Source organism: Megalopta genalis, chromosome 14 (genome assembly GCF_051020955.1).
Source record: "Megalopta genalis isolate 19385.01 chromosome 14, iyMegGena1_principal, whole genome shotgun sequence".
Lineage (NCBI taxonomy): Eukaryota > Metazoa > Arthropoda > Insecta > Hymenoptera > Halictidae > Megalopta > Megalopta genalis.
The window spans coordinates 10,574,907-10,601,713 of NC_135026.1; the positions used below are offsets into that span (position 1 = coordinate 10,574,907).

Sequence of the window (26,807 nt, forward strand, 5' to 3'; positions counted from 1 at the left end):
GTTATTCTGGTTTCGTAAAATTGTGTTCACTCTTAGAAGATTTATTATCAATTGTTTACTCTCTCTCTCTCTCTCTCGTTGGTAAGTAACAATAATAGTTGAATTAATATTTTCAAGGTGGTAAAAATTTCGTTAACATGATTCATTCACAAATATTGTCGATAAAATAGAAAATGTTAATTATCCACACAAGGGATGCTCTAACGTTTGCGATTGGTTACGTTACGTCACGTCGGTTAACTACGCTGCCCTCTGCCCCTACTCTGCTGAACTACTCATCCGTGACAAAGGCATAACTTTCAAATGTTCTCAAGTTCTCAAATTAATTATTACTACTGTACATATGTATTTTTTTTCGAGAACAGTTTTATGATAGAATGGAAAATACTCAACGAAATATACTACCAAGCACTAGTAGAGCTACTAAGTCACCTTTGATACCAGGAACGCGAGAACAACAGCATTTTTGTTTAGGTATCAATTCTTCATCAGTGGAAGGACTTATTGAAAACTTATCTGGTACTTTCCTTATATTATTATAATGTATACGTAAGGCTATATTTTAAAATAATTATAAAGTATAATGCAATATTCAGGTCACTATTGTGAAAGTTTTAAATACAAAGTAATAAATACTGTAAATTTATATTAAATACAATAATAGAGAATAGAGAAAATATAATATTCCATATTTTACAGAATTATTACATAAAACCTGGACCGTTTATGGCGTATCTACATTATTTAATTTCCATGAAGATGAAGTTCACTTAAAACAGTATTCTAAACGATTAAGAGAGAAAGTTGCAACAACTTTGACACAAGAGAACGTTGCTTATAAAGTCAAAATGTTTGTTATGGACCATGTAACAACTAGACCTTCTCCAATGGATCCATTACCAATCAAGGTATTATTAATAATAAAATTAACACTATGCATAATGTTCCACATATCTTAACTACATTGAATATTTCCTTTCTTTTTGACGATACAAAAAGATGTTAGAAGAAAACATGACTTTGTTTAAGCAAATTGGTTTCGACCATCATATGACCTTGAGTATACAAAAATTTTTAAGTTCTTAACTGCAATATAGAGAATAATAAAGAAAATTTATTGTAAAAATATACCAACTTATGCTCATGTATATCAATACATTTTTGTAGATTATAAATGTACATATAAATAGTTTGTGACCTTTTGTGACCCTTAAATTAATTAATTCATGTTTCCCACTTATATGTAAAAGAGAAAATAATCATAATTTTTTACTAACCTGTTTTCAATATACAGATTGAAGTATATGGAAAAAATTTGGATCATAAAGATAGTACAGAAAAATGTATTTATACAGGGATATTATTGTCTTGGAATACTAGTATGAGTGAGTTAACTACTCCTAATTCTATAAGATTACCACTTTTACTATGTCGAGGTACAAAAAGCAGTATGGTTGTTATACATGCTTTATTAAGTCATATGTTCGATTGCATGATTATTGAGCTTTCTGCTCAGGAGGAGGATTTAATATGGCTAATTCCAATAATAATTACACCAACTAATAAAAAGCATTCAGAACATGTAGGTGAAATTCGTATGGAATACAGAATTCCAGGATTGCCTGATAAAAATAATGTAACAGTAAAGGTTAAAGTTTCAGCTTTAATCAAAATATTAAAAGTGTACGTATATAAGACCAAAGAGATTTTTATAACAATTACAATGTTAAAATTTGTACTACAAATGCTCATATGAAAATTTAAAAATATATTATTTTGAATACATTATTATTTTCAGAGTTATGAAAGATCAAATTGATACATCAAACACTGAAATTTCCTTTAATTTGGAACACATCGAAAGATTTCGTACTCTTTTGTATAATCAAGTGTTACGAATTGCTTCCATACAACTAGGATTATCTATACTGTGTAAAATTAGTTTACCCTCGTTTTCGATTAGAGGAAATAAAGTAAATAATAATATTCTTGAATGTCAACACATGTACTAACAATAATGTTTTTGTTTCTAAAATAATTTTTGTTTATTTTCAGATAAAATTAGTAAAGAAAGAAACTATGAATCGTGTTTTATTATATTTAAATCAAAAAGCCGTTAATATCCTTCATACATTATCTTTCGAGATTTAAGTTCTGTAACATATTTTTTAGTATTGTATTTTATATCATATATTTATATTTTAATATAATCTTAGTCAACTATCACATATTTTACAAATATTTTCGTAATTAAAAAACATTATAACGGGTCAACCTGTACATGTAGCTCAAGTCTACAAAAATAAACTACTATTACGTTTTTTAATACATTATACTTCTGAAAGAAGCTCGTTCATCTGAATAAAAAAAACTTTCTCTCTAAGGATTTTCATCTGCAATATCCATCTGTGTCTAAAATGTAAAATGTAATTTATTTATTTGATTATTTACTTATTAATTAATTTATATCAATGGAAGACAAACATACCTGCGTTTCCAGTTCCTCTTTTCTCTTTTTAGCTTTGCTGTTAAGAATGTAATATTTGAAATCTATGTATCCATCAGGTTTTTCATCAAACGGCGCTGGCATAAAGATACCAAGTACTTCAGTCAACATAAACGGTTTCAACCATGTTACAAGTGGAGTACGACCTTTAGTATATTGTCCATCACGATGATAAAATAGTAAACCATCCAAAGGAGATATGTTTGGAAGGTTTGCTAATTCTGAACTTACATCTAAGTTACAACTAATATTTGGTAGAGATAATATTGGAAATGTATTTAAGGGCATATTTCTTTCTTGTAGTTCTTTTATTTCTTGTAATTGCGATTTTAACCAAAAAAATCTAAATTCAGTCTGAAATTAAAAGTTCTTTATACTATGATTGGTAGATTACAATTGATTTTTAAATATAATTAATTATAAACGATTAGAAATCTTACATCACAGTTTATAAGTGATTGATTACACCATGCAAGCACATCCAAGACATAATATATTTTTTGTTGTTTTATCCATATGCAATCAATGATGGTGCAATTACCTCTGTGACTTGAAGGATTACCACCTGGAAGTGCTGAATAAAATTTTCCAAGTCGATTGCCTCTTTTATTATACGCTTTGGTTATACCCTACAAATAATATGCAAAGTATAGCACTAAATAGAAGAAATTATTTTTTACTTTTAGTAGTCTTTTAGTTATCTTTTTTTTAGATTAATACTTCTCATGATTTCATGGCAACCATGACTAGATATATTATAAATTCCTTACATACCTCTTTTTAAATTTAATATTAAATAGTTAATAAATTAAATTGACTAGTAAACAATTAGAACTTAGATGAAAGATTTATAATTCTGAATTAAAACAAAAGTCCTGTCATACAAGGGTTAAAATTCATTTAACATTTTTTACATACTTTACATGCAACCAATAAAATTCTTTTGCCTTCTGGACAGGGAACCATTATCCACTTTTCCACAAAATCTTGTGGTACATCCAACATCCATTCAGACATCATTAACTGATTTGCATAACATTTATATCGTTTGAATGAGTAATTTCTTTTTTTGTTACTTTCGTCAATTTCCATATCTTCGTCAAGTTCATCTTCAGAATTAAAGGCATCTTCCAATATTCCACGTCGAACATTAAATGTACTGTCCCTACACCTAATAAATATTATTGTTATATTTACGAAATGACATGGTAAGTAAATACAAAAAGTGTATACATACCTTTTTTGAAACTGTAACAGACGTTGACGTCTTAATTCTTGAGGAGTGTCAATATTTTGTATGTTCAGATTATAATTATCTCTCTTAATCGGCTTTTTATAAAATATAGCACGTGAATTACCATTTTCTTTTTCATTTAATTTTCTTAAACTATCTTTCACTTCAGTTGCCATAATTGTTTAATATTTATTATATGACACTGGACTGTATATGGAAATAAATTAAAATTTTGAAAATTTTATTACCAAGGGATTTAATTTTTGTCTTCAAAGATTAAAAGATTTGTACGAACCTTTTCACAATATTTTCACAATAAATTTATGTAATTTATAAATGAAATAAAAATTATTCTTATACATTTTAATTGTTCAAATGATCCGCATTTAATATCGTGTAAAAATTTATTTACGTACATTTATGCTGGCATTCCATCAACATTCATCCATAAGCTGCGACAGTGATTTTTTTTGTATGTATATATATGGGGCAACACATTAATTATTTTTCACAATCACTATGTATATCAATGGTTATTGAAATGTAATGTACTGACAATTACCTACACAATCAGATTATTCTACGTCACATGATATGATTGGCAATAAAGGCATGTAATCAACAAACAACTTTGTGTTGTTGCACGATCGCATGAACTTACGTACGATCGGTAGGATAATGATATAATTTTGGCAGTATTGCCAATAGAATGTAAAAACGAAATTTTAGGCATAGAATATTGTACTGTACATACAATGCTGTTCATGCTTAGAGCATATAATATATAATGCTCTAAATGTACATGTAAGACTTGTACTGTAATAGAAATCTTTTTGCGTATTCTATACTGACACGAGCACCATGAAGGTTGTTTAATAAAAGTCGTGTTATACATTTTTATACAAAAAGAGTTCTGATTCCTTCGCAGGAGTAAATCAGAGTAGGGTGTAGAGTTGCACGAGTTCCGATTGGTCCCGATAATACATACATAATACGTAGCTGCTACTGTTATTCCCTATATGTGAACAACTACATATTACCTGCATTTATTTTTAGAAAAACATAAACAAATATCGCACAGTTTTTGCCCTCGCTGTGATTCTCGCAAACATAGAAATACGTAAAGCATGTAACTAAAAGTAACTATAATTTCTTCTACTTTTATTCTAAACTGTTCTAAACAAAGGAACGTCAAAGTTGGTCAAAGTAGTGTTCTTATATGAAACTTAAAACACTTTTACATACGATAAAGAATAATATTAAGAAATTGTTTAACTATGGTAAAATATTGGTTTCTTTGCGAACTAATTGTTCAAGTAAAAAGGAACGAATTCTAGGATTAAGTTTTTAATAAAATTGACGTTTTGACAAAAAGATTTTGTACATGATAAGAGTGACAAGTGATAAGACACGCACATACTTTTGTATTCTTTGAATAAGAATATTTTAGTTGAAAACGACAATGGACGATCAACAGTTAAACAATTTGATTAAATGGTTGGATACATTTGATATTCAAGCACCTCACTCAACAGCAGAGGATATAAGTGATGGTGTTGCCTTAGCAGATGTTTTGGCACAGATTGCCCCAGAATGGTTTACAGCTGTTTGGAGAGTAAAAATTAAAAGTGACGTCAGTTCTAATTGGCGTCTTAAAGTTAGCAATCTTAAAAAAATAATTGAAGCCGTAATAGAGTATTATATAGAATGTTTAAATCAACAGTTATCTGGTTATGTCAAACCTGATGCAACTAGAATCGGAGAACATTGTGACAAACATGAATTACATCGGTTATTACAATTAATTCTTGGATGTGCTGTTAATTGTAATCAGAAACAGCAATACATAACAAGAATCATGGGCATGGAAGAAACTGTTCAACAAGCTATTATGCAAAGTATTCAAGAATTGGAAAGTAATATGAATGGGCCGAGATTAAGTTTAGGCACCAGCCTTAATTTTGAATCATTGGACATAGCTGATGGTACCCAGCAAAGATTATTAGCAGAGCTTCAATTAACTGCTGACATGAAAGAACAGTTAGCACAAAGGTGTCACGAACTTGATCAACAATTGTCACTTTTGCAAGAAGAAAAAGCGGCATTGGTTGCAGAAAATAAGAAGCTTCAAGAACGATTAGATGAATTTGAAAATCCAGAAGAAAGTGGTTCCATTATAAAATACTCCGGCCTTAGAAAACAGGTGGAAGCACTCAAAGATGAATTATTTAAGGTTGAAACTTCTAGAGATGATTATAGATTAAAGGTAGAACTATTAGAGAAGGAAGTATTGGAATTACAATCTAAGCAAGAAGATTTACAAAAAGCTGCGGATGAAGCTAATAACTTAAAGGATGAAATAGATGCATTAAAAGAGACTGCAGATAAGGTATCTAAGTATGAACTTACAATAGAGTCATACAAAAAGAAAATGGAAGATTTGAGTGATCTTAGAAGGCAAGTTAAGATATTAGAAGATAAAAACCTAGAATATTTGCAATCTAAAATAGACTATGAAGAAGAATCAAAGCGAACCAATATGTTACGTAATCACTTAGAAGTTTGTAAACAACAACTTGCCGAAGTTCATCATAAATTAGATGAGCAAACTAATAAGTGCGATAAGCTTGAATTTGAAGGAAAGAAAATGGAAGCAAAGTTAAGTACTTTACAAAGAGAAAGAGATAGGTTGATTGTTGAACGAGATGCTTTAAAAGAAACGAATGAGGAATTAAAATGTACACAGTTACAAACTGCAGAAAATATGATGAAACCCAGCACTGACATTGCAAATGCAGAAATGATCCCACTTGAAATTAAAGAAAAGTTATTGTGTTTACAACATGAAAATAAGATGTTGAAACTCAAGCAAAAGGGAAATGAAGATAAACTACCTACAGTACAGGCTCTAATAGAAGATTCAGAAGAACGAATAAAAAAACTCAGAGATCAAAATCGTGAGGCTAATCAAAGAATACTTGAACTAGAAAATAAATTGGAAGAGGCAGTGGGGAATCAGACAAGTGGAGAGAATAAAGCTGATAGTACCAACTTGGCACAAAAAATAACACAATTGCAAAATGAATTAAGAAAAGTGCATGTAGAAAAAGAACGTATAATTCTCCAAATTGAAGAAAGAGATAATTCATTGCAAAGTCAAAAACAAATGGTTTTTGCATTACAAGAAAAGTTAACACGTAAAGAATATGATATTACAGCGCTTGAAGAACGTTATAAAAAATATGTTGAAAAGACAAAAAGTATTATAAAATGTTTGGATCCTAAACAAAGCAATTCGTCTCCCAATGTAGTAGCCGTATTAAGAAATCAAATTTTAGAACTACGGAAAATTAAAGAAGAAATGGAACGATCTTTGAAAGAATCAAAATTAATTAAAGAAATGGAAGAAAAATTAATGACGTCTGCCTTTTATCGTTTAACCTTAACATTACACAGAGAAGCAATAGATCAGCGTCTTGCAGCCTTGCAACCTCAGGGACAATCATTTTTAGCAAGACAAAGGCAGCCATCTGCAAGATTCCACTTGCCTTATAATTCTAAGTAAAGAAATATAGTATAATAAGTATACTAAGTTTGATATATATAATATACTAAATACTGCTACACAATGATGGATATTGGTAATAAATATTGGTACAAGATTTAATTTTTACAAATTATTAAATTTTAATTTTTTATTTTATAACTGTAAAATTATGAAAGAATATTGAAAAAACGGGCATGTAATTGTATATATATGCTTTATGTACAATAGTCGTTTTACGTTTCTGCAGGATAATAATTGTGTATACAGATTGTGTATAAATTTCAAAATATAAAAATATATTGTATTATGTTCTTATTTATATGTTAGTAAAATGAATTGTAATATTAATGTCTCCTAATATTTATATCATATTTGATGTAATTTTTACTTGACAAACATATTCTTTATACTATCGCACAGGCATAATACAAAATTTTGGAGATTAAAACTTAAATTATAATTTCAAGTTTTTTAAAATGGGAAAGGTTTAATTAATATGAAGACTGCCAAATATAAGACATAAAAGTGCTATTTTAAAAAATACGGAAAACTATTTATTAAAAATAAGCCAAACATTTAATATAATTCAACGAATATGATAATTAGAATATTTCAGGAAAGCAACTTTATAAATTTTATTTATATAGAAAATAATATAAAAATTTATAAACATAAAGTAAAATAAGTAAATAAATATATGTATGTACACAAAATTTGTATTTATCAGTTAGATTTTTCATTTTGTACATATACATCCATCTTCTGAAAAAATTCACACAGCATAAAAATATGTATGATACACCTTCTTTTCATAAGAATATAACAAGACTTACAAATTCGTAATGTTCACATTTATACATATTTCAACAGTTTTGTGAAATTTAGCAGACTTGAAAAAATCTACTGTATGAAAATATTTTTAAAGTATATACATATTAAATGCAAAATTCTATAAAGGAACATATTGCGTTTACAGAAATATATATGCAATGTAATCTACTATTATTTAAATTAAAATATTATAGTTACTTTTAAATAAATATTCAATAAACTAGTTTTAAATATTCGTTGGATATATTCTTTCAAGTGCAATTTTTCTTTTGTGATGTAACTTGTCTATATATGTTGATTGCCTATTGTTTTGTATAACAGGCTTTATATTTTGTATTTTCATTATCTTTTGTATATCAGAATAGGATCTTTGATAATAAAATATTGCATTAAGAAAATCCCAAACGTTAAATTCAGGCCACAATACGTTAGTAAAATAAATACATGTATTTGATATCTGAAATAAAATAGTGATTTAGAGTAAAAAGAAATAAAACTACAATGGATTTTACACTTACTTGCCACATTAGAAAATCACTAAATCTAACTTCTCCAGAAGTACGAATTAATAAGTCAGGGTTCGGTGAATTATTTGTATATAAACAGTTTGAAATTAAATGTTCATCAATGTCTTCTAAAAGAATATCACCACTTTCAACACCTTCAATTATGTCTTGAATTGCGTGGGTGATTTCATCTCTTGCTAAAGCATTTCATAAGATTAATTACAAAGTAAATATAATTTTCCTTAAATATGACATAACTATTAAATATACCTACATGTGTAGGCAAATGCAATGTTAAGAAATGCTTTATTATGATCTTCAGTGAACATCATAGCTTCTGCTATTAATTTTTGTATATTCTCAGGTAATAATGACAAATTACCAATTATGCGAACACATAATCCATGTTTTTTAGCTTTATCTCTGCAATAAAAATATGTATTAGCTATTTTTAATAATTTTACTAAGATACTTTGTAGCAATAAACAAATTTAAATATACTTTTCACTGAGTAGTTTTTGAAACTTTTGCTCCGCAAGATTCATTAGCCCATTTACCTCTTCTTGTTTTCGTTTGAAATTTTCAATACTAAAAGCATAAAATGTTACCTCTTCTATCCCAAGATCTCGACACCATTGTAGAGTTTCAGCAAATTTGTCGAATCTTTTAACATAAAAAATACAAGATACTACATCTTTAAAATGAAAAAGTTATAAATATGTACATTAATATATACCCTTTCGTATGTCCATCTAATTTATCCATTCCATTTTTACTTGCATAACGTCTATTACCATCCATTATAAATGCTACATGTTTAGGAATGTGCCCAGTTTTTAAAACTTTTGTAGCCAAAAGTTGAAGCCAGGTTAAAGTACTATCTCTTATCCATGACATTATTCACAGAAGTTGAAATGTGCAAAAATTAATAACGAATATCTAATACTTCTTTGTATAATGTTTACGTTTCGTGTTATTTTAATTTGTAACATTAATTTAAAATCTTTCTGAATATATCGCTTCCTTATATATCTTATCGCTACAAATAACAGCAAGATACAACACTTTTATTTAAAAATATTATATTTTACACGAATCTATTAATTGCGAATGTTAAATAATTGTACTATTGACATTGAATAACACGTCAGTGTGAAAAAACTTTAATAATTATCCTACTGACACGTCGACATTTAACCTTATCAACATTTTAAGTATGTATTCAAGAATTTAATAATTAGTTTCATAACGTCCTTCGTGTGTTTATGTAATTTATACGCTATTGTATGATACAATAGTGTATTTTTAAAATCATTAATAATTTTTTCAGGAAGACAAAAACCTTAGAAGAGTTAGTTACGAAGGATTGCATATACATACATACAATACATTCATGTCGATTCATGTATGTATATACACATAGATACATGCATATACATGTATATATTATACATATGTACGTATATACATATACGTATCGTTACACATCGATATTTCGAGTTTCAGTCGAGTTGCTCAGCATCCATCTTGAATTTCAGCTTTTGTGAAAAAATTATTCATATGTCATTCCGTATAAATACATACAAATCTTTTAATATTTAAAACGATAATAATTGATGTGCTATTTACACTCAATTATGTACTTAGTTGCGACACTTTTGCGATAATTTATCATTGTGGCTATGTACTAATTTCTTCAAAAGATTGCAAATGATTTACATTGTTTGCATTACTGAACAACTTATAGGATTAAAATTAACAAAATTGTTTTATTCACGCAAACCATGAAAATAAAAAGTTTTCAATTGTACCAAATATTCAATAACTTTATCGAAATAGTAGTTAACATTTATTAATAAATTTCATAATTATTTTTCTTAAATTTTTCCATTTTACGAGAATATATATGTATAGGTCTCTCTTTCAAACAAAAAGCACTTGATCATTTTAACGATAATAATTTAATCACACGATAGCATCATTTATCGACCTATGTCACGTAAAAGGCCCAAGAAATCTTTATAGTAATAAAGCTATAACTTAAAGTCAAGATTACTTACTTCATTCGTATTTCATAAAACTTGCGGTTTTCTGTTTCTATATTTTCACTTTAAATGTGCCGCGTTACAAGGAACAATATGTATCATGCATGAAAATATTATAGAATAATGGAAATATAGAAATTACAGCAATTAAACTATATCTTGGTAACGTAAATATTAGTTATCTACTATTGTATTGTTTTATATACTGTGAAAATAAATATATTTATTTCGTATGTATCATAAAAATATAATTTGGATTAAATTGTGCAGGGTTCTCAAGAAATGAATTACGTTCCTGGATAATACGGTACGTTGTGTCGACAATCGGGTATGGGGGGGACTACTTTCCGTTGAGGAGGTGAGCGTGCGTGTGCGTCTCGCGGTCGAGACCTCGCGAGAGAGAAAATGAAATCCGAAATGGTTATTGCCGCGCTATGACCCTAAAAAGTAAATGTTTCTCTTTGTCCGTGAGTGAATAATAAACGATTGGTCAGGCAAAATGGAGGGCAGCGTGTCCAAGAACGGGACTGCAATAGCACCAGGTAAAGAATGGGAGCGATAAGCGCCCTTACCATCCGCAACGAAGCGAGGCGTGCGGTTCGTTCTTAAGCAGCGTTCTTTCTTACAGAACTGTACTTCCTAATTGCCAAATTCTTAGCGGCGGGACCATGTCGTGAGACCGCAGAAGTAAGTGTTTTCGCGTTAAAAATGACAGTGCATCATGTAAACGCATTTTGACGGGAAATCTATGTTTTAGGTGTTGAAGCGTGAATTGGAGCGAGCTAAGGTAAGATGATTGGTCTGAGTTGACGTTTTGCCGGGGTGACACTATACATACCCATCGGCTCCACATGGTTTGCACGTGGTTTCTGCTTGTCAAAACATTAGAATTTCAAGGTCGTTGACCTTCGTGTTCGAAAAATTCGCGAATTTCGCTTCGACGGAAATTAATCGATGTATCAATCAATATTTTATATTTTTTATATTGTTTACAGGTTTTGCCGCAAAGGAAAGATTGGGAAGGGCACGTACATAATCAAACGTTTGAAGAGTTGGTAAGTCAATTAATTTTTTTTCTCTTTGATGTTGGTGTATGAAAGATCTATGGTATATAACAGAATAAATAGGCCACTTTTTAGAATAACATTGCGGAAAATTTTGTTTGGTTGCGTCGTAAGATAGTCGACGAGTGCCGATATATGAAGTACCCCTATTAGGGTGCTACCCCCTTTTCTGTCCCACTCCTCCATCATTTTCCACCTCCATGCTTCTATATGCTATTGCACAAGATCTCCCCACTACGTTTCTTTCGACCAATAAGCAGTTACTTCCGGCCATCTTGCACGAGCTGATCAATGAGTATATCTCGTGCCCAGGCCTTATTTATAGAAACTGGTATCATGTACGACGAGTGGATTGTTCAGATTGGTCGTGTCCGTTTATTCGTTCTCCGATTGGTCAAAAGTAGGAACTACTTTACGTTGCTTAAAATGAAATCATTGGCGGGAATCACAATATCTCCAAATTAACAGTGCAACAAGTATTATGGTTTTTAACAAGAATTATCGTATAAAAGTTCAGATTAAAATTATTTATAAATTTATTTAGATTGAAACAGTTGGTAATATAATTAATTGTGTGTGTATGATTATCAATTACAAGAAAGCTACAATTCTTAAAGGGAGATTTACATAACATAAAGCAAGTGAAAAGTTAGATTTATGTATAAATTTTGATATTTTAGGAAAAGAAGTATCCTCATATTGGACCGGAACATTTATTACAAATATGTGCCAGAATTGGTCCAGTATTAGAAAAGGAGGTACCTCCTTGTATACCTGGAGCAATATCTCTTCTTGGCGCAGGCAGACAATCTTTATTACGTACGCGCGAAGGTGAGATTAAAATTAAATATTATTTAAATAGTATTGGACATTTGTGTTTACATTATCATCTTTCCCGGTAGATGTGTTACGTCAAGTGCGTGGGATCACTTCGTATTCTGGAAGAATAGGTGGAAAACCTTTTATGGAATCATCTTACAGCTTATCAGTGCCTAATATAGGTAAATTAAATATTTAGTTTTTTATATATGGAAAAAAATGTTTAACCTTGTTATCAATTGTTACATTACTGTTATTTTTGTTCTCTTTGTAGTACATGTACTTCAAGGAAGGGAAAATTCAGGTCCTCTTAGCAGGCGTGAGGCAATACCCACAAAGTTCTATAATAAAATGCAATTGTACAGACATACGTTAGGACATTTATCTGCAGTGTATTGTGTTCTTTTTGACCGTACAGGCAAATATATTATAACTGGTGCAGATGATTTACTTGTTAAAGTATGGAGTTCTGTTGATGGACGTTTATTAGCTACTTTTCGAGGTGCATCTGCTGAAATCATGGATATTGCAGTCAATTTCGATAACACTCTACTTGCTGCTGCAAGTCTAGATAGAATATTAAGAGTTTGGTGTTTTCAAACTATGTCCCCAGTAAGAAGTTACGATACTATTTACATTATCATTATAGAATATAAACTTCTGTTGTTGTTTATATACATTAACTTTTATTTGAAATTCCTATTATTTGTGGTTTTAGGTAGCAGTTTTATCTGGACATTCAGGTATGATTACATCGGTTAATTTTTGTCCTATATCTTGCAATGGTGTGTACTACTTGGTTTCTACAAGCACAGATGGATCTGTTGCGTTCTGGTCTCATACAAAGAAAGGAAAAGAAAGAGCAATGTTTCAGTAAGCATTTTTTACCAATGTAAATTTAAAAAATTTACATACATTACGATATTACGTGAATATTTTCCTTCTGAAATAAAATTAAATGTTATATATTTTCTATAGACCAAAACCAATTCAGTACCATGAGAAAATGCGACCTGGTCAAGCACAAATGATATGTGCTTCATTTAGTCCTGGTGGAGCATTTATGGCAGCTGGTTCAGCTGATCATCATGTTAGAGTATATGCAATGTTAGGAGATGAAGGACCACGTAGAGTGTTAGAAGTTGAATCGCATTCTGATACAGTTGACAGTATACAATGGGCACATAGTGGTTTAAAGTTCATTTCTGGATCTAAGGATGGTACTGCAAACGTATGGCACTTTGAAGAGCAACAGTGGTTGTATAAACGTTTGTTGATGACCACAAAGCTTTCTGGGTAAGTAAAACATGTTCGTTTATAAGACAATTGCAAAGTATTGAATTTTATATTATGATGTTAACAACTATATTTTATGTTCAGTGAATCTGAGGCAGAGGATGATACTAACAAAAAAGCTAAAGTGACCATGGTTAGTTGGGATGTGAGTGATGAGTGGGTTATTACAGCTGTGAACGATAGTTCACTAAAAGTATGGAATGCAAAATCAGGCGAACTGGTAAAAGTTCTTCGTGGACATAAAGACGAAGTTTTTGTGTTAGAATCTCATCCAATAGATCCTCGTGTTATACTGAGTGCTGGGCATGATGGGCAGCTTATAATATGGGATGTATTGAATACAGAACCAATAGCTTGCTTCCAAAATTTTATTGAAGGACAGGGTAACGGTGCTGTTTTTGATGCAAAGTGGTCTCCGGATGGAACAATGTTGGCAGCTACAGATTCTCATGGACATCTTTTACTATATGGATTTGGTTCCGGTGTTCATAAACTTAAAATAGCAAGTCTTTTTTTCTTATAATGTTTTTACCCTTTCCAGATTTAAGGATATATTAATAAATGTATGTTTTCCTTGTGTAGATACCAAAAGAATTATTTTTCCACACGGACTATAGACCGTTAATACGAGACTCAAATAATTATGTTTTGGATGAACAAACGCAAACAGCACCTCATTTAATGCCTCCACCATTTTTAGTGGATGTAGATGGAAATCCTTATCCGCCAGAATTGCAAAGATTAGTTCCTGGAAGAGAAAATTGTAGAGGGGAACAATTAGTTCCAAATATTGCAGTAGGTGCCGGAGGTATATAAATTATTTTATTTTTTTTCTTTCATGAAAACATAAATAAGAAAAACATTTAGGTGTTCTCATTTAAATAGTCTACCCTGTATTTCATATGCTATTCAAAATACTTATGTAATAAATAAATATTTAATTTAACAGGAATGCAGGAAGTTATTGAAGGCCTTCCAGCTCAAGAACCACGATCTAATATTGATCAATTAATTGAAGCGTTAGCGCAAAGACAAAATCTTTACGGTGGTGGCGATGATAGAGAAGAAAATGTACTGGAACAACCGATTCGTCAAATGGCTAGTCCTCGAGGGAGTAGATCAGGTTTGAGAAGAGCGGGCGATGTTGAAGGTGTACGACAAAGTAGTGGCAATTGGCAAAGAGATAATACTACACCTTGGAATACGCCTATTCTCGCTCGACCTATGAATCCAGCCGTTAGGGAAACTCAATATAGAGCTATGTACGTTTTAAAGACTTTACAAACAATTAATTCCTTGATGCTATCTACAAAAACGTCCTTGGAAATGGTTCAAAATCACAAATAAAATATAATAATACGATACAAATAATATTTGTAGAAATGCAATGGCAGAAATGGAACTTGAAAATTGGAGACGTGAGATGCGAAGAAGGCCACAACCAACATCTAACACTGCCAATACTGAAGGTAATATAGGCAGTCGTTTGGCAAATAGAAAACGCAATAGAACTGCTAGACATGGATATAGAACTAGAGCTACACGTGGTGAAGAACAAGAGGAGGAAGAATTTGAGGTACTTCGAAAACATAGTGAGTCGAAATGATCACATATTTTCAGTTTTTGTAACAACAATTAATTTACAGAACGCTGATAATGGGGGGACTACAGGAAGTTCAGCCAGTAGCAACAGTAATGATTCGACAGCGCATGAAGAAGACTTGTGTTCTGATAGTTCCAGTTCCGAATCTAGTACTGAATATTCAGACTGGATTGCTGACCATGGTTTAAATCTTGAACCACCAAAACGAAGTAAACGTAAGCCTGTGAAAAAGCGATCTCTTACACCTCCAAGTGACACAGACAGAAGACGTAGTAGACGTCCTAAGAAAAAGGTATATAAACATTTCCATATATATATAAATATGTCTTATACTTCTTTTTTAATAATATTTCTTTTTATTATAAGGCTGTTCCAGTACCAAATGGGATTGACGAAATCCCAGAAGTTTTCAGACCCTCTGAATGGCTTACTGAAATAATACCACGAAAAGCTCCTTATTATCCACAAATGGGTGATGAAATAGTATATTTCCGACAAGGACATCAATTTTACTTAGATGCTGTCAGAAATAAAAAAGTGTATGAACTTGGTCCACGATGTGAACCATGGAATAAAGTCAATATAAGGGTATGAATCTTGTTTAAAAAATATTTGTTTCTGTCAAATAAATTAATTTTAGCTAAATAAATTGTGTTGTCTTGTATTTTTACAGGCACAGGAATTTGTAAAAGTAGTGGGTATTAAGTATGAAATTCGTCCACCTCGATTATGCTGTTTAAAGTTGGCGTTAATGGATGAAGATGGGCGATTAACAGGAGAAAATTTTACTATTAAATATCATGATATGGCTGACGTGTTGGACTTCCTAGTTTTACGTCAAACATTTGACACAGCTTTAGCACGTAGTTGGTCTGAGGCTGATCGATTTCGCTGTATGATCGATGATGGTTGGTGGATGGGACAAATACAGTCAATGGAACCTTTGGATGAAGATTTTCCAGAATCATTTTTCATGTGCTTTCGCGTCAGATGGGATAATGGGGAATATGAAAGAATGAGTCCTTGGGATCTCGAACCAATTGACGAAGACAGTATGCTCGAAAATTTTATAAATTTATTTTAATGATCATATTATTTAATAATCAGTTGATGTTACTGTTTATTGTACCACTTATTCTTTAAAAATATTTATTGTAGGACTTCCTGCAGAACTTGGAGGTGCTGTTCCTGTGCTTCCAGAAGAGATACAAACAATATTGTACCAGCCTCATGCAGAAGAATGGCCAATGGGGGATAGAGAAGCAACATGCCATAGGATTATACGTGGATTAGATCAAGTGATGAGTCTTGCGATTGCAGAACCTTTTGTCGCACCTGTTGATCTCAATACTTACCCAGCATATGCATTTGTTGTGGAGTATCCTATTGATTTGTCAACAATAAAGGCTCGTTTTGAAAATCATTTTTATCGAAGGATTACGTCCGCGCAGTTTGATGTCAGATACTTGGCAACAAATGCAGAACAATTTAATGAACCACATAGTCAAATAGTGAAACAAGCAAGAATAGTTACTGATCTTTGTCTACGTATCATAAAGTAAGATTTAGTTTGTCTAGTTCTAATATTTTATGTTACTTACATATATAATTAAAACAGTCTTATTTTATTAAGATAATATGAATTAAACAAAAGTTTATCACTTTTTATCTGTTATTCAGGGAAACTACAGAAGTCGATGTACCAGCTATTTATCATCAGTTAGTTGATACATATCATTCTTCTGACTCAGAAGTTGATATAGAGGAAGAGAAAAATAGACCATCGACAAGTACTCAAAGAGCAACTTCAAGTAGAAATTTGCGGTCACAAGAAGTGGCAAATGACTGGCAGTTAGCTTGCCGACAATTGTTAGAAATGTTATGGCAATGCGAAGATTCAATACCCTTCAGGTAAATCAACTTAACTTTATTAGATTATGAATGAAAATTAGATCACGGATGAACTTTTGGTACTATTTTTTTTACAGAGAACCAGTTGATAGATTAGAACATCCTGATTATCATCAAATTATAGATACACCAATGGATCTACGTACAGTAAAAGAAGATTTATTAGGGGGTAATTACGAAACACCCTTAGAATTTGCCAAAGATATGAAACTAATATTTACAAATAGCAGAAATTACAACACTAATAAACGTTCAAGAGTAAGTACAATTTTTATATACAGTTTGTTCATTCTGACTAGATATGAAAAAATATTTTGTAGATCGTTAAAAATATGTAAAAATTATTTTTAAATGAATTATAGAAAGAATATTGATATGTTCACATAAGGTTTACTGAACTGAATAAATCTAATTTAATCAACAATTTTTTGACACATAAAAATCGTAATGGTTTGAAATGTTTCCCATTAATGTATTATAACTTTTAATGCATTTAAGATCTAAAAAAATTTGTTAATCAAAATTATTCAGTTTGGTTACAATACCTATATCTTTAATTTGAGATATCACATTACATGCATATGTAAAAACAGAGACGAGTTCAAGATTCCATAAAAGAAAACAATTTATTTTCTTCTTTTTTATAGATATATTCAATGACAATAAGGTTATCAGCTATGTTTGAAGAACATATGCGGAAAATTATTTCGAATTGGAAATCTGCCAGAAGACGCAATAATAATAGATCGAATGCAAAAGGAAAAGGAAAAACGGGTAAAGTTCGGTTACCAAATGGTACAGGTATGTGTTCTCTTATAAAAATATTCAATAAAGTGAATTATGATAAAATTCTTCTTCTAATAATAATAATAATATTTAAATTATTTGAAGTATAATTTGAACATAGAAAAAATCATTTTCATTTTAAGGGCCTCCAAAATCAAAAACCGCTTGTATAGTCGATGACGACGATGACGACGATGCAAATAGTGATGACGAAGACGCAGAGGAAATAAGAAAAAAGAATAATTCAAACGTATTTGAACCAGGTGACTATTACTTATTTAATTATGTAATCATTTATTTATCCTCTGTATAACTACAATTTAATAATATTGTATGTACCTTTTCAGGACCATCACGTATGACGAATGGCCATACCAAAAGATCTGGCAATTCATCACGAATGTTAAAATTAAGAATTTCTAGGTCTACTGTATCTAAAAAAACAACAAAAGAAAGTGAAAGTGAAGCTAGTGAATCGGATGCTTCCATAGATAGTGAAAGTAGTGGTAGTGTGCCAGTAAGAAGGACACGAGCAAGAACGGCAGTACCTAGTGCAAGTACTGATAGTGATTCTGGAGATGTATATACACCCAGTAGTCGTGAGAAGCAAACTCGAAAGAATCGCACCAAAAATAGCAAAACCAATAAACAAGGAAAATCTAAGTTAAAATCATTTGCTGCTGCAGCTACTACCAATGATGATGACGACGACGACGACGAAGATGAGGAAGACGAACAATTAGCTGCGCCTGAATCATCGGACGAAGAAAGTGAAGAGGAAGTTATCAACAGAAGCAGCACGAGATCACGCAAACTTGCATCTGCTTCTGAACACAAGGATAATATAACGAAAAATGGAAAGAAAGATGAAAGTCAGAGTGAAGAAGATGAAGATGACGATGAGGAAGAGGAAGAAGAAGAAGAAGAACAACAACAACAACAATCTCAACATAATCAAGATTCGGACAGCGAGGACTCGGATACAATTTTTACGCCGTCAAGGCCACAGAGAAAAGTTCGTGTATTCAGAGAAACGCATGTACATGAGATCATACTAAACTCAAGGAGAACTGCAAAACGTCCTCGTTACAATGAAGAAAGTGACGAAAGCAATACAATGCCTGTTAGGAACCGACGTAAAATTAAGCGTCAGTCTTATGCGGAAAATAGTGACGAGAGTTTACCAGAACCTGAAAACGTACCAGGCATTAGTATAAGTAGTAGAGGACGTGTACGGAAAATGACAGAAAGAGCACTGGCGTTTCTTGAATTGACTCGAGAATCACCCTAACAGCATCTTTTATGCTAGTAATAAAAGTGTAAGTTATTGATCGTTTGAAAAATGACTCTTGCGATCAGTTAGGAATAGTGTAAAAATTTTAGATGTTATTTGATAATGTTTGTTCTTTGAAACATGCGGCTGTATCCATATTAGTAGCATTACACGAAGTCTGTGTATGCTAGGATATTATTTGCCTGAAAATCTTTGCATAAGATTATTATCATAGACTGTACGTACGAACACTTGAGATTGTCATAGCAATTCATGATAAACACTGCTACAAAGTACTTCCATTATTATGAAGCACGTTGATAATGTTATTTTTTTATGTTCAAATACACCGTTGAACGAATAATGTGTAGGATAACTTGGTAGCAAGCGGAAACAGTGAAACTTTAACGTTATTTTGTTTTCATAATTATTCATATACATCTTTCATAACGATACTGATTCTTCGTATAATGATATACTTACATAATTTTATCATACTCTGAATTCCTGTTGTTTGAAATGCAATGACAGCTACATCGTTACGTATTTCAATGAGTCATTATTTTTGCAAAATGTTCCAAAGTGTTATTAATATATACTGGTTAAAGAAACAGATAGATAAATATTCTTTACAAATTCTGAATTTCTATATGATGATATTAACCAAACTAAATGGTATGTTATAGTGTTTCTATTAGATTGTAAAAAAAGGAGTATGTTATTGTACCTGGAATCACACGAATAATTCGCATATTATTCAGGGAATTGTATGTGTAAGATTAACTTAAATACTTCAACGTTCTGCTTGTTTCAGTAATGTCAATTGACAAATGAAAAATTACTTTCATGCTAATTTCATACTATGGTCTTTAAGAAATGAAAAGAATCAAGGCATTATTTTATAATACATGCAGTCAACATAAGTGATCTGTATCAGTGTTTATATTTGCATTTGGTAAAATTATAATGAATTATTTTCTTTGAACATAGGTGAATATTTTTTTTAGTAGAAATGACGTTTATTCAATGAATTTAGCATTTTCATACTTGTACATTTTTCTAAGTAAATAATGTTTCACATATATCTATACACAAATATAATCGATTTCAAATCCATTGAATCGCACACATAAAAAGATTGATCTTTTTATAATGTATGTATATATTTTAAAATTAATTGATTACATCAAGTGTTTCTACATGTCAAAGGAAGTTGTACTTATCTACCACATTTTGTAAATTCCATTAAATGAGGCAGTGCCTTCACAAATACGATTATTTATTTAAAGAACACGATTAATACATTTTTCACTTTCATTTTCAAAAATAATGCCACAATAAAAAGACATGTGTTTCTCTCATTAAAACATAACTTGAATCTTTATATATAAAATTAATTTCATATTAATGGCACTGTTTTCGCTTTTTACAATCATACTTAAATAATAATATTACTTGTAAATACAAACACAAATTAAAATGAACTCAACATTTCTTTTTTAAATAATACGTAAAAGAAGTGCGTGCTTTACACGGTCTGTAGTATGAAGTAGTAACTTTTTACATGTAATTTTTATGTCCATTAGAAGGATAAGAACCAATGCTCGTGCGATTTTAGCAATTTTTCATATGTAGAAATAGACATTTTTCAGATTTGTATAACATAACAAATTACTCCACTCATTATGTAATAGAATACACGGTTTTCAAGACAGTTATGTAATTGGCAGACTATTATAACATAACAATATGTGCACAAATATTGGAAGTCTTGACTGTCTCGAGTCATTGTGATATTAGTTTAAGAATATTAAATATATAATGATATAAATATTAATAATTAGAAGTATAATGAATATTTTTTTAATAACGCCACATATAAGAGAGTCATATCATGTGGACTCAACAAGTAGAATTTCTGATTATGCTAATTTAATACAGAATATTATCTTTGATTCAATTAAATATATTGCGATTAACATGTTTAATATCTTAATCTTCAGAATTAATATAATTTTGTGTATATAAATACTGTTAAATTACAAAACTTCATTAACATAACAGCGATGGTTTCGAGTCTGTATAAAAGTTGAAACTTTGATTGTCATACCAATATGTTCTGTTGTATCTAGTTTATTGAAACCCACCGCCACAAATAAAAAGAAACTTATTAAATTGTTTCATATATACAAGTTTTATTTTGACTCCTATATCACTATCCCTAAGCAAACAAATTTGTAAACAATACAAAGTAAGCATCCATTAGAAATTAAATTTAAAATAGTACTGTGTTATTTCACACTAAGTACATAGATGGCGTTTTTTCATTAGCTACCATTTTGACGTGTTATTGTGCTCATGGACCTAAGAATATATATATAGACCATGGTGTAAGAAGAAGGTGGTTTGACTACCCCCCCCCCCCCGCCCAGCCCGCATGTTTAGATAAATTGTGCAATCTGCACAATTGGTGAGTTTGTTTTATTATTTTTGCGTGTTCCGAGTGATTCAGAGTCAAACCGAATACAGCCGAAGTGCGTGTAGTCCCCCTTGCGGCGAATTTCTCATTTCTCCCTGATCCAAAGTTATGGATAGCACAAACCTTGAGTTTCAAGACTCAAGACTTGAGAAGCACTTCGAAAAATTTTTACAATCAGAGTCCTCTTGCCGTCTGTGTTATGTATTACTATATCCATGTCAATAGTTGTTCTATGCGAATGAAACAATCTGATTATAAAATTTATTTGATTATAAATAAAGTTTATAAAAATAATATTTAAAGCAGTTTTAATAATATTTTATGATTGCTCCAAGTATAATAACTAGAACGTGTACTTTTTATAATGTAGGTACAAGAATAAAAGAATTTAAAATGTTGGCTACACTGATGGCTTTTCTCAATACCTTCCGGTAAGAGGTCGCACATCTTTCACGTTCATGGACCCTTTTCCGGTAGGGTGACAAAATGACTGGCTTCAGTAATAAGGTATGTAGACTCAGTTTTATTATTTTAACTTGTACAGGGTCGTTAATATGTTAAAAATATGATTGTTATAAGGAATACAGTACACAAAATATGTTAATAAATATTTTATATATGTATTTAACGTATATTTCTTAAAAAGTTCTGTAGTCATTGTTTCATTTGTGTTCACATACACGTGTTTTCCTATCAATGTCTCTTGTATTTTGAAACGTAATAATATATGTCGTATAATGTTTCATTCTGTTTTAATGTTATAGCAATATGCTTTGTGTTATATACTTATTAAATAGTAATTTCTTTTAAAATACTTTTTATATTTGACACGTGTTAACTATTGACAGTATTAGGCACGGTCGCATGTGCATAATTCAAGTCTTTTACTACCGAACAAATTCTACAGATCTCTTTACAGTATCGTAATTTTCTTGAATTGATTATTAATATAATATTTTAATTTCTATAATTATATATTTTCAGCCAATACTAATCGATGGCCGTGGCCATTTACTTGGTCGTTTGGCAGCAATTATTGCCAAAACAATCTTACAAGGCAACAAAGTAATTGTTGTGCGCAGTGAACAACTTAATATCTCTGGTAACTTTTTCAGGTTTGTAAAGATTTTGCTCTTTTACATAAACTTTGTAATCTGCTTGCATAGTGATAACTACAAAAATATTGCTTTTTTATTAATCTTTTCATCTACAGATATATGGTGGTTAATTTTACGCGTTATTTTTGTTATAGAAACAAATTGAAGTTTATGTCATTCTTGCGCAAAAGGTGTAATGTAAACCCAGCCCGTGGACCTTTCCATTTTCGTGCACCTAGCAAAATACTATGGAAGACAGTTCGTGGTATGTTCAAATGTTAATTTGTTTTGTTAATTGTATAATTTGTAATTTAAACTGATCAATGATTATTTTACATCTTACCTACATTATTTGATAATATAATGAAACGAATACTATTTATGAGATTATTTTGCATTGAATATTACACAGCTCTTTAATAAGAATGAAAAAATTAAGAAAAAATTTTGATACATAGGGATGATTCCACACAAAACACAAAGAGGAAAGGATGCTCTTAGAAGGTTGAAGGTTTATGAAGGATGCCCACCACCATATGACCGTAGAAAACGTGTTGTTGTGCCAGGTGCAATGAGAGTTATGTGTCTTAAACCTGGTAGGAAGGTAAGATCGAACACTTCTAAAATATCCTTCAATTATTATAAAATACACATAATATATTCAAAAAGTATTTGTTTACAATGATGGTATGGTAATTTGCGCCTGAACATTATTTACTTCATAATTTATGATGTCACCTTTTGCTGAGTAAATAGTATATAAATAATTGTTTGAATTGATTCAAGAAAATATATTGTGCTAATACTATTGTCTTCCTTTTTAGTACTGTCACGTAGGTAGATTGTCTCATGAAGTTGGATGGAAATACAAGGCTGTGGTACGCACTCTGGAGAATAAGAGACGTGTCAGATCAATTCTTGAAGTTCAAAAGAGAGACAAACTCAAGGTAAATTTGAAAAATCAGAGCGGAAACATTTTACAGAATTAGTCTTGTACTACGTAGATTATTTGTTTCAGAAACTCACTAAACAAGCTGGGCAGACCGTTGCTAAAGTTACAGCACCATACACAGCCATTATTAATAATTTTGGATACAATTAATATAAAAATTGTAAAAATAATAAACTTCCATAAACATTTTACTTTGATTCATTATTATACCTTGTATAATTTAGGAGCTGCACTACAGTATTGTAGTTTTAATGTTTCTCAACTTAATGGGTTGTGATCAATTTTTAATATTTCGCTAAATCAACTGATGTTAATGTCCGTTCAAAATGAACTTGTATTATTTTGTTCACAAGCATGTAAGAATTTTTAATAAATATAATTCAAACTACTTCAATGATTTCTATTATTTTGAAACATGCCGTTTCTTAGAAATTGTTAGATTATCATTTTTGTACTATCAAATAATAAAAGATGTATTTCAAGTATTTTCTATAAATTCAAATTCGTCTAAACCGCGTTTATTCAATATAAATTTAATGTTACCAAATTGTACTGAATATTATTTTTTACATGCAGAAATTGATCCAATTTCATTTATTTTCCTAATATACAGTTAATATAATTTAGTTGGTTAAAATTTTATATTATAAATAGTTGGATTGCAATATTATTACAAACATGTTCGATTACATGATAAAAATATTGAAAAACACTTATATTTTTATTACCTTTTTAATATGCCATAAAGGATTATAAAAGGTTTTTACCGGTCTATTTTATTTTTAATAACAATTAACTATTTATCAATTTTAATGATACAAATTTTTTTATTTTACAAGTTTCTCTAAGGTAATAATGATCTAAATTTATTGAAAGTCTTTTTAGAAACATAAATGAATTTATTTACAAATAGATTTACATAATATTCACACTTTTCTATAATAAAATAGATTGAATTAATGTTCTATACTATCAACTGTAAAAACAACTGTGCCTCTTTTATCATTATCTTCATCATCATGTACTTCATTTTCTTCTTCATTCTCTGAAGTAGAAGATGAATTTGAGTCTTTTTCGCCTTGTAACTGATAGGTATCTAAATTTTTTGGTGGACGTCCAATAGTATGTAAACCAAGTTGTTCTGCTAATTTTTCAGCTGCATGTTTGGCTTGAATCTTCTATAAAATATTATAATCATTAAAGAATGTATCCTGTACACATAAAAAAATATAGGATTATATATGTGTCTAATATAAAGCTATTACCTGAAGTTTTTCTTCATGTTCTTTTTGTAGTGATAAAGACTCGTTCAAATTTATGACTTTTACAGCACCATGAACTATAAGTGGAGGTGTAGCTGCTGTAACTTCCCAATTTTTATTAGTCTTTCTTTGTTTCTCCTTTTCTGGATCGTGTACATTAGATTTGGTAGTTTTGTATGGCTTAAATGGTTCTTTTTTCTTATCTTTCTCTTCTGAAGGATTTTCTACTTTATTGAGAATATATTTAATGTGTTCTGCTTCATTAAATTCTTCTTGTTTGAAAGATTCTATTTCAGCTAAATCTTCTGGTTTAATTAAACTTTCCTCTGGTGGTAGATGGATAATTTTCTTTTTGTGTACACCAGAACCTGTGGGCTAATAATTTAAAATATATACAATAAATGTAAAAATAGATTACTTAGAAAATTATAGAATAATCATTATTAAGTAAAACCAACTTGTGCTAATATTTTCAGTGGATCTTCTTCATCGTCACTATCAAGTTCAACGATTTTGACTGTATCTTTCGTTTCACTATATTTGCCTGTCCATTCTAGTTCATTCATAGCAGCTTTACCTTCGGATGCTAAATTTAATCTTGATAAAAGACTAGCTGCTTTCTCAACTTCATTCTTATGTTCTATTTCTTTCAATATTTTGTCATAAAATTCTTTAATCTTTTGTCCTCTATCAGGAAGTTTCATTATAAATGCTCTAAAAAAAAAAGTATTAAAAGGTATGCATTAGAAAACACTGATCTGTCTGCTTCATATCTTACCTACTTATTAGCAAGAATTTTATTTTGTCTTTCCAACAGTTCCTCTAATTCATATTTCTGTTTCTTTCCTAAGTCTTCTATATGATGTTCTTTTGTGCAAGGAGGTGGTATTTCACCTGGAATTTTCTGAATAACTTTCTTCAACATGTCTCTCTGCAATTACTGAGTTAGTTGTACCAATTATAAATTTTGAGATATTTTTTAGTACATCTGTAAAGATTAAAATAAATATATATTTCATTGTTCCCGAAATTTTTAATTAATTCGTATTTTATATAATATTAGTTTAAAAATAAAAATTAAATATTTAACCTGTTTACAAATGTGTGCGATAACCGATACAATTTTATTTTAATGAAATATTACACATTGCATTATGCATACACATACCATTTCATGTATTCTTATATTCCTCATATTACTATATTGTTAATAAATTACTCTTACATTCTTTTTTCAAGAATTTTATGGTCCATGTTGTTTGAATTAAAAGCGTTTTATTTTGCAAAGAGAAGTTGCAAGTTGCAAACAAACAACTGTAGTACAGCATGTATGTATATACGTACTTTGGTTGATACACGAGATATCGAGATTTGAAGAATCGATGTTCCACGACATGTTGAATGAAGATCCAATTCCAACCTCAATGAAACTTGTGAGTGTTCTGAGTGATCGAAGTAAAATGTTGAATCTGTCAGATGTCATCGAATATCTCTTTACTAGTGACGAATAAGAATAATAATCTTCATTTGATTGATCGAAAACGTTGAGGCAACAAATATATTCTGTCAAAATCAACTAAAAAGTAATTTTATTAA

The 26,807-nt window shown here is 30.3% G+C and overlaps 7 protein-coding genes across 12 annotated transcripts; 4 read left to right on the forward strand and 3 right to left on the reverse strand.

Annotated features, from left to right (window-relative positions):
* The first annotated feature begins 136 nt into the window (after positions 1 to 136).
* On the forward strand, positions 137 to 2,383 carry LOC117228395 (centromere protein L). The gene is made up of 5 exons (XM_076526283.1): positions 137 to 519; positions 700 to 908; positions 1,295 to 1,683; positions 1,799 to 1,973; positions 2,056 to 2,383. The coding sequence occupies exons 1-5, from the start codon at positions 378 to 380 to the stop codon at positions 2,149 to 2,151; spliced, it is 1,011 nt and encodes a 336-aa protein (XP_076382398.1). The 5' UTR covers positions 137 to 377; the 3' UTR covers positions 2,152 to 2,383.
* On the reverse strand, positions 2,076 to 4,399 carry Snup (snurportin-1). Of its 3 annotated transcripts, none has more exons than XM_033484231.2 (6): positions 4,157 to 4,399; positions 3,744 to 3,942; positions 3,425 to 3,677; positions 2,947 to 3,135; positions 2,489 to 2,860; positions 2,076 to 2,412 (listed from the first exon to the last, which is right to left on the reverse strand). In XM_033484231.2, exons 2-6 carry the CDS (start codon positions 3,914 to 3,916, stop codon positions 2,380 to 2,382), a joined length of 1,020 nt encoding a protein of 339 aa, XP_033340122.1. In that variant the 5' UTR covers positions 3,917 to 3,942; positions 4,157 to 4,399; the 3' UTR covers positions 2,076 to 2,379. The 3 variants fall into 3 exon arrangements, with proteins under 3 accessions (XP_033340122.1, XP_033340120.1, XP_033340121.1); XM_033484229.2 differs by having other exon boundaries at positions 3,744 to 3,947; positions 4,157 to 4,398; XM_033484230.2 differs by having other exon boundaries at positions 3,744 to 3,947; positions 4,036 to 4,398.
* A 376-nt stretch (positions 4,400 to 4,775) lies between these two features.
* Positions 4,776 to 7,606, forward strand: hook (hook microtubule tethering protein). The gene has a single exon (XM_033484228.2). It carries the CDS (start codon positions 5,203 to 5,205, stop codon positions 7,303 to 7,305), a length of 2,103 nt encoding a protein of 700 aa, XP_033340119.1. The 5' UTR covers positions 4,776 to 5,202; the 3' UTR covers positions 7,306 to 7,606.
* Positions 7,607 to 7,983: 377 nt separating this feature from the next.
* Dhdds (Dehydrodolichyl diphosphate synthase subunit) lies at positions 7,984 to 10,017 on the reverse strand. The gene is made up of 5 exons (XM_076526284.1): positions 9,361 to 10,017; positions 9,126 to 9,287; positions 8,899 to 9,047; positions 8,637 to 8,821; positions 7,984 to 8,575 (listed from the first exon to the last, which is right to left on the reverse strand). The coding sequence occupies exons 1-5, from the start codon at positions 9,519 to 9,521 to the stop codon at positions 8,345 to 8,347; spliced, it is 888 nt and encodes a 295-aa protein (XP_076382399.1). The 5' UTR covers positions 9,522 to 10,017; the 3' UTR covers positions 7,984 to 8,344.
* A 976-nt stretch (positions 10,018 to 10,993) lies between these two features.
* On the forward strand, positions 10,994 to 21,596 carry BRWD3 (bromodomain and WD repeat-containing protein). The gene is made up of 22 exons (XM_033484232.2): positions 10,994 to 11,211; positions 11,298 to 11,356; positions 11,427 to 11,456; positions 11,665 to 11,724; positions 12,414 to 12,564; positions 12,636 to 12,734; positions 12,827 to 13,164; positions 13,271 to 13,425; positions 13,531 to 13,848; positions 13,933 to 14,350; positions 14,431 to 14,656; positions 14,798 to 15,110; positions 15,229 to 15,424; positions 15,495 to 15,743; positions 15,818 to 16,039; positions 16,125 to 16,503; positions 16,610 to 17,009; positions 17,132 to 17,362; positions 17,440 to 17,620; positions 18,010 to 18,163; positions 18,292 to 18,411; positions 18,496 to 21,596. Exons 1-22 carry the CDS (start codon positions 11,169 to 11,171, stop codon positions 19,437 to 19,439), a joined length of 5,286 nt encoding a protein of 1,761 aa, XP_033340123.2. The 5' UTR covers positions 10,994 to 11,168; the 3' UTR covers positions 19,440 to 21,596.
* Positions 21,597 to 22,270: 674 nt separating this feature from the next.
* RpL13A (ribosomal protein L13A) lies at positions 22,271 to 24,140 on the forward strand. The gene is made up of 6 exons (XM_033484291.2): positions 22,271 to 22,407; positions 22,885 to 23,015; positions 23,153 to 23,262; positions 23,456 to 23,601; positions 23,822 to 23,944; positions 24,016 to 24,140. Exons 1-6 carry the CDS (start codon positions 22,387 to 22,389, stop codon positions 24,097 to 24,099), a joined length of 615 nt encoding a protein of 204 aa, XP_033340182.1. The 5' UTR covers positions 22,271 to 22,386; the 3' UTR covers positions 24,100 to 24,140.
* Positions 24,141 to 24,825: 685 nt separating this feature from the next.
* Polr2M (RNA polymerase II subunit M) lies at positions 24,826 to 26,698 on the reverse strand. Of its 4 annotated transcripts, none has more exons than XM_033484247.2 (5): positions 26,556 to 26,698; positions 25,994 to 26,199; positions 25,670 to 25,925; positions 25,215 to 25,586; positions 24,826 to 25,127 (listed from the first exon to the last, which is right to left on the reverse strand). In XM_033484247.2, exons 2-5 carry the CDS (start codon positions 26,134 to 26,136, stop codon positions 24,906 to 24,908), a joined length of 993 nt encoding a protein of 330 aa, XP_033340138.2. In that variant the 5' UTR covers positions 26,137 to 26,199; positions 26,556 to 26,698; the 3' UTR covers positions 24,826 to 24,905. The 4 variants fall into 4 exon arrangements, with proteins under 4 accessions (XP_033340138.2, XP_033340137.2, XP_033340139.2 ...); XM_033484246.2 differs by lacking the exon at positions 26,556 to 26,698 and adding an exon at positions 26,380 to 26,527; XM_033484248.2 differs by lacking the exon at positions 26,556 to 26,698 and adding an exon at positions 26,302 to 26,322.
* Between the last annotated feature and the right edge of the window lie 109 nt (positions 26,699 to 26,807).